This window comes from Larimichthys crocea, chromosome XIII (genome assembly GCF_000972845.2).
Source record: "Larimichthys crocea isolate SSNF chromosome XIII, L_crocea_2.0, whole genome shotgun sequence".
NCBI classification, from domain to species: Eukaryota; Metazoa; Chordata; class Actinopteri; family Sciaenidae; genus Larimichthys; species Larimichthys crocea.
The window spans coordinates 37,483,907-37,494,647 of record NC_040023.1 but is presented as its reverse complement, the minus strand read 5'-3'; the positions used below and the strand labels follow the sequence as shown (position 1 = coordinate 37,494,647).

Genomic DNA, 10,741 nt, shown 5'->3' with positions numbered 1-10,741 from the left:
ATATTTCTGTGCATGTGAACAATCTGAAGAATTCTCTACAGTTTGAACTATGTTAGTATGATGGCAAAGCATACTAGAGATGAGAGTGCTTTTCGTTATGCCCAACAGTGTGTAGCTCGTTAGACAAAAATCTACGAATAAGGATGAAGTGTGTGCCATCTGGTGCAAAAGTTTGATTTTGGTTGCAATGCTTCATTTTGTGGGATATATGAGGTGTTTTGCAGTTTGGGTGTGTGCTTTGGTGAATTGTGTTTAAGTAAATGGAAAAAACTGTAATTGACAGTTGTATTAAAAATAGTTTTTTGAAAATGTTTTCAGTGCGGAATAAAGATAAATGACTACATGACAAGATGGATGCCATGATCTGCGGATCCATGTTTTCTGAAATGTACCTTACACTCAACACTGAAGATCAAAATCATTTCTGATTTTGTTGATCCATTGTTCTTTTTTGTTTGTTTCGTTTCCCAGATTATTTCACATTTTATTGTTTGATGCATCTTTATTTTATTTATCTATATTTTATTTACCTATCTTATGTGTGTGTGACAATAGAACTTGATTTGACCTTGATATGAACCAAGAATGCATGGCACATTATGACCACAGGGGGGCACTCCTCTCCTTCAAATGACACATCACACCCCTAACTTGACTCTGACAACTCAGTTCCAACTCAAAGCTGATGCTACTGTAAGAAAGAGAACAACAGGGTGAGATGACTGATCACATGTATTTAATGGGGTACAGAACTGAACTCTATCTAATATCTGATGTATGAATCTAAGGCATCAACAAACAAACAGGACGAAACACTTCACTCCAAACATTTACTAAAGTAACACACAGTGCACACAGATTTGAAAAATGATACATGGTTAAATAAAATAACTTTGGCAAAGAAAATCCTCACCAATAGATTCTGTGTAAAAGTTGTGACAATTAGAAGCTTGTGGCTAAAACAAGAAAATGCTTGTGTCTATATATGATCAAAAATGTAATAAAAAAACACAAAGAAAAGAGTCTGATCTGTTTTTCAGACACAACTGAAAGAATTGATATCATTTTGTTGTGAGGGAGAGTTATCTGTCCAGGATGGATACAGGATTTTTAGACTCTGATACTGATGTTTGAGAATGCAAAGTTGTGTCCAGTGAATATTTTAATGACAGATCATCTAATAATTAAATGTAAAGTAAGCGGTCTCATGGTGATTAATCTCCTCAGTTTTCTAGCTTATTTCAGCTCATTGTTTTGGTGGTCCAGCTCCCAAACTTTACTCTTTTAGTCCCCCCGCTGGCAACTGGTTCCAGTGAAAAAGCTGTAAAAGATCACTTTACACCTAGAGACAGACGTAGTTAGAGACTAGCTGGTGGACACAGTGGGGCATTTAAAGCTTAAAGAGAGAGAGAGACTGGACTTACATTAATCTGGTGAACACAAACACCACTCCATGACGATGACATTGCTTTGTGGCCAATGGAATGAAGACACTGTTTCTATGAGCACAAACATATCTATCTATTTGTTCTTAATCATCAGCTATCATAGATGCAGAAAAACATATATCATAGTCATGGCTGACGATGCTGATGTACCGCTCAGGCTCTTGCTGTTCTGCATTCGATCTTGTCTGTTCTTTCCTGCTGGCTATACTTCGTTAGTTGAAGTGCTGGGCATGTATTGAGACTCAGAGGGAGAAGATTCTTCGAAAACATCGTCCTCCATGCCTTCTGCTATGGGCTTCATTTTTGCAGAAGTCTTGGTGCCAGGTGATTTTTCTAAAAATGACAAAAATATTACAACTGAATCAATAAAGTGATTTTGATATATAACTTGTTGGAATTTATTTTTGCTCACGAGCACTCAGGGTTTAAAAACAGCATCGCCCTGGCTCGAACAACCAAACAGAAGTGGTCACATGTCACAAAGGATACAAACGTTCATCCATATTGCAAACAATTCACACCAGAGGAGGTTATTATCAAATGTGCATCCATAAACCTCTCAGACACAAGATGAGTGGATGAACACATACTGTGAAACAGTAATGGCCCTGTGGACGTATTTCCATTACCACCAACAGTTGCTGCTCTACAACTCTGAGAGCTCTTGTGCAGAGTAGAAACAGAGCTGCTGCTCTGCACTAAAAGCATTTTGAAGAGTGACACTCCACTACAGGTGCTTTTAGTCTGTATCCAGGTTACAACAGATACAAACATTTGGTTATACAAAGTGTCTACTCTTCATGTGCGTAATGCTTTTACTGTTTGGAGAATATGAATGAGTGATGTCACGTGGGTTCAATGAAATGGACTGTTGGAGGAAGAAATGCATTTTATTACATAAGAGCTGATGTCAGTATGAAGCTGAAGTATTTCCCTGTACTGAAACCCCAGATACTCCGATCACTCATCAAACATGTCTGAAAATGTACAGTCTTTAATAGACTTGATAATTTAGGGTTACTCTTCCATTGTTTCTAAGACGTGCATGAGGTGGAATGAAAACAGCAGAAGCTGAGATATACTTTCAATATATACCCTACATTTCACATAATTCAACTCAACACCATATTTTGTTAAAGGCTGATTGTCACTGTATGACATCTGATATTCTATGTGTCTGCCCTCACACACACTCACCCTTTACTTTCTCACCCGTCTCTGCTAACCTCCAGTAATATAACTTCTCTCCTCGCTGTGGTGTGCAGCTTTGAAAGAAGGTATGTTTTCACACTAAAACACACCTCTGAGCACACCCACCCAAACACATCCATCAGTGATGCTGGCTGTGGTCAGACGTAAACAGACAGAACAGAGGAACACTGATCATATCACATGTTAAAAAGACCAAGCAGGTTAGAGAGCACTTTGGTCGGTTTCTAGAATGTTGATAGAATGAAGATGTCATGATTCGGTCAGAGATTGAAAATGTAACCAGCACGGTTGGTCTAGGTTAGGGTTGGGGTTGGGGTACTGGTGGCAGGGTACAATAATAGAGGTGGTCTTACAGGCTCAATCTGAGGGAGGTGTCACAACTGGAGGAAGGACATCAGAACAAAGCATGCAGCCTTTCAGGGAACAAGATGTGTGGCCATGTGAAGAACACTCAAGCTGTGTATGAATCAGCAGATTAGAGTGAGACTTTTTTATAATGAATTAGTCATCAAATTTACTGTATATTATTTAATATCAAACACAAAGTAAGTTATTGTGACTTCCTGCTGTTTCACATTTTCATTTGTTTTGACAGAGCTGAGGACTACAGTTTACATTTGAATGTCACCAAACACTGAACAGACTTCTCTTGAAAAGGGAAACGCTTTATGCATCCATCATCAACAGCAAAGTAGAAATGAGGGGAAATGTGAATGAAAACAGTATTTGTGTTACAAAGAGAAAGTGAGTGTGAGATGACGTGCTGTGGAAATGGATATAAACAGAATTTATCGACAGATCGACATTTACATTGAGCAGGTAGGAAGGGAAGAACCAAGGGCCTGTTTCTAATAGAAGCCTGTTCCAAATATGGTAAACATGGTTTTATTTTGCAGGAACTTAATTCCTGTGTTTTTGTTTATGGGAACAATGTAATTCAACCTTTGATATGCCACATGAAATTCTACCCTGTAATAGATTTGAAAGGATACTCACTTGGATTACTATGAACATATCTTATATCCTACGATCTATAACTCCCATAAAGTGGTCACCTGCCGTGAGGCCCTCATGGTCACAGTATCCGGAAACACATTCAAACATTTAATTTGGTGATGATGTGACTTACGGAGTGATGATCCAGCAGACCCCCCTCGCAGGATCTGATTGAGGACGTCATCAGTGTCACTAGTGCTCGCCATGCTGTTCCTCATCTGCATCATAGACAGCTGAGAGCACAGGCTGGGTTGACGGTCTATCTTCTTCACCGCCTGAGAAACATCATCATCATCATCATCATTATTCCACACACTGTTGCCACACAGTGTGATGTTGATGTGCAACTAGAACCTTTTCATTCAAATCTGGACCCACCTTGTCACTGAGTGTGGGGTCATTCAGAGAGTACAGTTTGTTGGTGATGTCTTTGCCAATGAGGTACCTGAACACCTCATTGAGGAAAGTATCGGACTCCAGGAAGTAGGTGAGCCTCTCTCGAGACCAACATAGGTACTTACAGTTATCCTCTGCCATGATGGTCACCTGTCAATCAAACACAACATTTCACAAAGTTCAAGTAATCAGGTTGTCTGACTATTCCAGGAAACAGACCCATGGTTCATTTCACCACGGCAATCATTGGCGGTAAGTGGAAATGAGGCACATAGCATGTCAGTCTGTTTCTTTATTTTATTTTATTATTAACCATAGATATTTTCAGTCATTTATTGTCTATAAGCTCTCATCCTCTGTAGGGTCGCTGGAGCCAATCCCAGCTTCAGTCAATGATGCTACCGATGATGGTGTTTATTCTTTTATTTCATTTTCTTATTACCTGGAACTTCTCTCCTCTGTGCATCTCAGTGGACCTGAACTCTGGAGAGTCGATGAATGAATTGGTGTGGATGTTGTGGAGGAAATGGCCTCGGTATGATACCTTCATCCTGTCACAGAGAAACTTCACGGTTAAAATGATTCATTTATTTAGTGATGTTAAGTTTTATATATCTGAGGTACTTGTGTTGATTGTCAGTTTCTCTGATGACTACGAGTCCCAAATGACTCTCAAAACTCTTTAAAATGATCCGAGCTCACTCTCAAACCTCCTCCATGGTCATGAATTAAAGTTGTTTCTGACACACTTGAGGAGGTTGTCTGTGCCTGTGTCAGTAGTCTGACATTAGTATCACACCAGGCTCTTTCAGGTAAACTGAGCTGTTACAGCAGAATCACTTTTCTCATGCTCTGAGGTGAGGAAATGTGGTACTCTTAAAATATAGAGAGTTTAATAGTCTTGCATATATAAATACAAATGTACTAGTTAATGATCCACTTTCAATATTTTTTATTTCAAATTATTATTAGTAGTATTATTATTGTCACTATTATTATTATTATATTATTTCTTTATCAATAATGAATTCAATTCACAGCAGTGTTTCTAAAAAAGTTGTTGCGCTGTGTAAAATATAAACGGAAACAAAATCTGATGTAAAACACCAATTTTTGTTTCGGAAAATGTTATGAGCATTTTGAATTTGATGTTTGAAAAAAGTTGGACAGTCATGTTCACCACTCTGTTCATTAGCTCGTCTTTAACTCTGGAAAAGTCTGTGAACTGCAGAGCCTTCACTTTTTTTACATTCTTGTTTGATGTATTTGGGGTACTTATGTAGTGTGATAATAATAACATTATTATTATTATTATTATTATTATACATTACAATGGCAGTGTTGTGTGTAATTTATTGATATTCACACACACCAACGACCAGCTATTCATTAAATTACATAATGGATTATTGTAGCCAATAAGATTTTGGAAATGAAACAAAATTGAAATTTAAAAAATGACTATATCAAATATTATTTCAGTGTTTGGTTGGTGCAGATCAAAGCAGCGACTGACCAGTAGCTACCGTGGTAAAATTACATTTTTGTCAAAGAAGTCTGCGGCTTTGGATAGAGCAATATAACTGCTCTGGATTCCCACAAGAAAGGACTGTCTTTAAGGTTTGACTACTTCAGGTGGCTAAAATGTGTTTGGTTGCTGTGCCTGTCCACAGCAGGAAATTGCTTATTTTCCATGCTGGTCCTCCTGTCAGCTCCGACTGCCATCTACTGCAGGAAACACACTGACTATGGACCAGAACCTCATACAACCAGTTCAAAGAACTTGAACGCTCCTTTCCACTGACTAATCATTTAAACAGCAAACAACAAATATTTGATGCATCTTTCTGTTTCATTTAACACTTTATCATCCAATCCATCCATTCAACTTAGGTTTATATTTATCATATTCATCATTCAGTGAAACATCCATCATATAGAAGAGCAGCTGTACTCAAAGTCAAAGCAGCACATACTTTCCTTTGATGAGAATGCTGAGGCGTTCGTCCACAGAGGTCTTGTCCTCGGCAGCGTAGGCCTGGCCTTTCTTCACCGTCTGGATGGTGCAGAACTGTCCTGTGAGCCTCTGAAACAGAGCCTCCTTCACGTGGAGGGGCTCAAACATCCGCTTGTAGACAGGCCGGAGCTCCCTGTCGATCTTAATCTGAGAAAGAAGAGCCACAGCCTCAACTCATCTTCATCATGAAAACTTAAATCAAGGCATGCTGCTGTAGTCCGTCTGAAAGCACATTTAAAGAGTTGGTGAATTCTCGTCTCATTATTATTATTTTTGCTTTTTAAGCTTTGTTTTTGACAGAGACAGCTGAAGAGTGACAGGAATGTGGGGAGAGAGAGACAGGGAACACGCAGCAAAGGGCCGCAGGTGGGATTCGAAACCTGGGCCACTGCTGAGGATTCGTACATAGGGTGGATGCTCTACCAACTGAACTAATCGACACCCCATTCCTGTCTCATTGTTTAGTCCTGGTCTGATTCTATCAGTTTACCAGAGACTCCTCACTGACTCCAAATCCCACAGGCACCCACAGGTTTTATCTGCATCTCATTACAATAGAGCAGGAGGATATTCTCCATCTTGCATGAGACTAAGCATAAATAAACACACTGTTCCCCCAGCACCTGGGGGAACTCGATTGGCCTGAATGTAAAGCAACTGGGAGAATGTGAATGAGGACATGCTGACGCACGACTCACCGGCCTGCGCTTGTACACGAGGAAGAACAAGTGCATGAAGTTGACCACCAGAAATACCACATTCCAAACCATCACGTCCAGGTTGCACCTGTACAGAGTTGCCCACGCGATGAGGAGACCACATCCTGTCAGGGATAGAGAGGCAGCACAGAGCGGACTCAGGAGAAGAATCATGTTGGTTAATGCAGTTTGCTTATCCTAATATGGAATGCAACATTTAAAAAAAATGTTAAATAATGAACAGAGAAGTGTTTTGCAGAACATTATGATGTCACCTTTTGGTCATTAATTCATCATTTTATTTATTATTAGACATATTATTGTCAGAATTAGTGGATCCCTCCTGACATCCTAAGAATGGAATGGATGGACAGACTGCACCGGGGATAGCTGGAGGTATAAAAATGTTAATGTAACTGTGACTTTCAGGATTTGTCCTTTAACTCCCACACAAAACAAATTCAAGGACTGCAGAACTAGTCCATACATTTCTTACTTCTATATGGGATTGTTACAACTCCAATAAGATCTTCTTCTGAGTACAATCAAGGTGCAATATAAAGTTAAGTTATTTTTTACTTTATATAAATTATTTTCACTAAAAAGGATTTAAAGAATATGACTCTTTACAATTAGAATTGGCACCATAACAATAATTTCTACACACAGACAGTTAGTTAGGTTAGGTTCAGCACATAGCAGCCATTAGACAAAGCCACACGTACTTCACAAAAAAGGCTGTTCTTCTTTGAACAGCTGCAAAATTCTGGGAATTTTCCAAGTTGGAAACTTTCCATAAGAATTAATGGGAATTTATTGGAATAAACTGTGAATTTACAAAATTGAAGGTTGGTCCTTAACAGTGAACCTGTGGTTCACACTCTAGAGCCCAGAGCACACAGAGACTATTGAAGACACACATTTGAGCTCATGGACTACATAATATTGTTCAATAAAATAATTCAAACTTGATAAAGTTCTACTTACAAATAAAGTTTTTTTTTTATTGTTTTATTTTGCATGTCTGCTTATGACAAAACAAAATGTTTAGATTTATGTTTGGATATGATGCTTTGACACTTTGGTTAAATTACCCACAATTTACACTTAATTCCCATGGAGATTCCAATTTGGAATATTCCACCTTTCCATGGAAAGTTTTTGGAAATGTTCCACCCCCTTGCAACCCTAGTTCAAAGGGGTTCAAACTTCAAACCCTTTGTTGGTTTTTATCAAAACCAGGTCACAATTCTGCAAAAGGGTGACTTAAAGATTCAGTAATCAGTACCATGAAGAAGCTTTAAAGACGAGAAGAATATTAAAACTAATAAAGTTCTGCAACTGTCACTTAACTCTAACTAACTAACTTTTTTTGCATTCAGTTCCCCACAGAACCTTAAAAGGTTCATGGGTTCTTAAGAATATAGGGCTAGACTGCTGGGGGAATTCCCATGATGCACTGGGGTCTCTCTCTCTTCATCTGTACACACTCATGTCCATTAAGGCATGTTAGTTAGATTTATTGTGAGAGACGATGAAAAGGATTCTGATGTTTGACCAGTGGACGCAGATTTGTCAGTAATCATTATGCAGTTATTATGTTCTTTTTATATTGTTATTGTGTTGTTGGCTTCAAACTTGTCAAAGTCAAACATACAAAAACACTTCAGTGAGCTTCATTGAACTATTTATGAACTATTTATTCATTAGAATTAGTGACTTTGAGTCTTTTATGAATGTTATTATAACATGATGAGTCTTCCATGACGACACACTCAGGATGTTTTTAAAGCTATCTCACAGGATTAACTATGGTAGCTCTGTTAGTTTACTCATCCTCTTTCCTCCATCTGTTTCTTTTTCTCTGTAATGCCCTCTGAGACTTCTGCTTATGGCAGAGGGCAATATAAATAAATGAACTGTCAAATTCACAACCACATTACCCATGAATCCTGCTACTTCCTGTCTCCACTCTCAGAACATAAACATGCTGGAAGTGCTTTTTCCATCCGCCACTCTCTCTTTCCTTTAAGGCCTCCACTCTTCATGCGCCACACTTATTCACAAAATGTCCCCAAAAACGTTAACGAAACTAGACCAAATGTTCAATGAGCTCGTGGTGATTTACTTACAGATCCTCTCACTCACAGGCCACAGATCAGTTGAGACTGTGATAAATGTCCCCAGCTACAGTTTTTGCCACAGCACAAGAATGCCGTCAGCAGGGGGCGCTGTGTACAGACCTGTCATCAGGAGGAGGCGCAGCAGGATCATGTGCAGGCCCATCGTGGTGGGGATGACCAGGCCCAGCAGCAGGGACAGGTTCCCCAGATGGAAGAGGAGGTGGTGGGCCTGCTCCCACTCCTGGCATGACGTGGCATTGGGCTCTGTTGCCGGGACTCCTGGAGTGGCCGAGGGGAAGGAGGGCAGCGTGGTGAAGAGGAAGTGGGGCAGCTCTGGGGTAGAGGACATCCTGCAGCAGGGTCACCTTGAAGACTAGGGCAAGGTTGGAGAGATTGTGAGCGGAGGGTGATGAATTGCTCGAGGCTTCTGGGCAATGTGCTGCTCACAGTGTCTCTCTGTTCGGGGCTTTGAGACTCAAGTGTTTTTTACTCGTGCTGTGTTTCTTATGTGAAGCTGCATGCATCGATATATCAGGAGCAATATGATATAATATTCTCTCTCCTTTGAGCTCTGGTTTGGTCTCCACCACAGAATATGTGGCTGTTTAGTGCCACATCTATTGGTCCACACTGTTCTGATTACCCAGACTTGGGATAATATTATTATTATTATTATTATTATCATTATTATTATTATCTTTATTATTATTAACTTGTGCTGTCACACTGGCATCAGTTTGTGTTGTTTGCTTCAATCAGAGAGCTGGTATCAGAGTAAATATCAGCAGTTGTTTCACTTTGCAGCGATTGGCCGCAGCTTTGTCAACACTTTCTTTATGCAAAGTGGGAAACATCATACTTGTTACATCTCCATCTCATATATACTATGAGGCTGACGTGAATGGCTTTCACCACTCAGACGTTCTAATTAACAGTCTGAACAACATGACATGAATCAGTGTGTACAGTGCAGAGCTTCCTGCTGCTGCTGGAAACCAGGTTGAGAGCATAGTTTGTGGACCAGAAAAGGTCTGAAAAGGCTGTGCAGAGTTAGTGAGAGTTATTTGAAATAAAGCGGCTTGCTCTTAGCTCATGTACACAGAATACAGAAAAGTTGCCTGTCTACACCTGTGTGGAGTGTAAGAAAAAGCCAAATAATTCTCAATGTGTCTTTCTATAATATTAATAATTACTGACAATACAAACACATTAAAATATGAACCCATTCTCTTTATCTTTAAATTCACACATTTTGTATAGAATTGCCTTTACTTTGAAATATTTTATTCATTTTTCTAAGATGATATTTCCTTTCTACCTGAATATGTTGCAGATATAAAAGCAGTTCATGTGAGTGTCACGGCACATCCTGTCACAGGCCTGCACGGGAAAGCTCCATCTGTTCTCCTCAAAGACGATTTGTACTGTATGCTCACAAATGAATATTCACATTCAGTTGACTTTTAAACTCTCCAGCATTAATATGAACATAAAGATAATAAATATAAATAAGTAATCTCGGTGCAGAGTTGCAGCGTGCTGTCAGCTGCTGTGTGTTTTCAGTGTCAGACTGATGTGCTCCAGCACTGGGAGGGCTCCCATGTAAAAATAGATGCGGGGATACACACGCAGCCTCTTCACAAATACATTTCTCACAGCCGCAACTTTCTAACTGCTCGTCAAAGTACCGAGAGGAGAAAACGTTACTTACCGTTCTGAGCAGCAGGGATGACTTGTGTGAAGGAGCTGAAACGCTGCTGGTGACTGCAGACTGGACCCTTGATCGGAGGGGGGGCTGCACAGTGTGCGTCGCACATTCCACTCAGCTGACAGGGAGAGACTAAAATGGGC

General features: G+C 39.7%; 1 protein-coding gene across 1 annotated transcript; it reads right to left on the bottom strand.

Annotated features, from left to right (window-relative positions):
* Positions 1–714: 714 nt before the first annotated feature.
* On the bottom strand, positions 715–10,741 carry popdc1 (popeye domain cAMP effector 1). The gene is made up of 8 exons (XM_010755586.3): positions 10,602–10,741; positions 9,011–9,263; positions 6,768–6,892; positions 6,029–6,216; positions 4,495–4,603; positions 4,035–4,202; positions 3,790–3,931; positions 715–1,781 (listed from the first exon to the last, which is right to left on the bottom strand). Exons 2-8 carry the CDS (start codon positions 9,237–9,239, stop codon positions 1,651–1,653), a joined length of 1,092 nt encoding a protein of 363 aa, XP_010753888.1. The 5' UTR covers positions 9,240–9,263; positions 10,602–10,741; the 3' UTR covers positions 715–1,650.

Coding starts and splice junctions, on each gene's coding strand:
- popdc1 (XM_010755586.3), bottom strand. CDS start 9,239: ATGTCCTCTACCCCAGAGCTGCCCCACTTCCTCTTCACCACGCTGCCC. Junction 6,217..6,767: donor TCGTGTACAAGCGCAGGCCG/GTGAGTCGTGCG, acceptor CTTCTTTCTCAG/ATTAAGATCGACAGGGAGCT. Junction 3,932..4,034: donor ACCCCACACTCAGTGACAAG/GTGGGTCCAGAT, acceptor GATGTTTCTCAG/GCGGTGAAGAAGATAGACCG.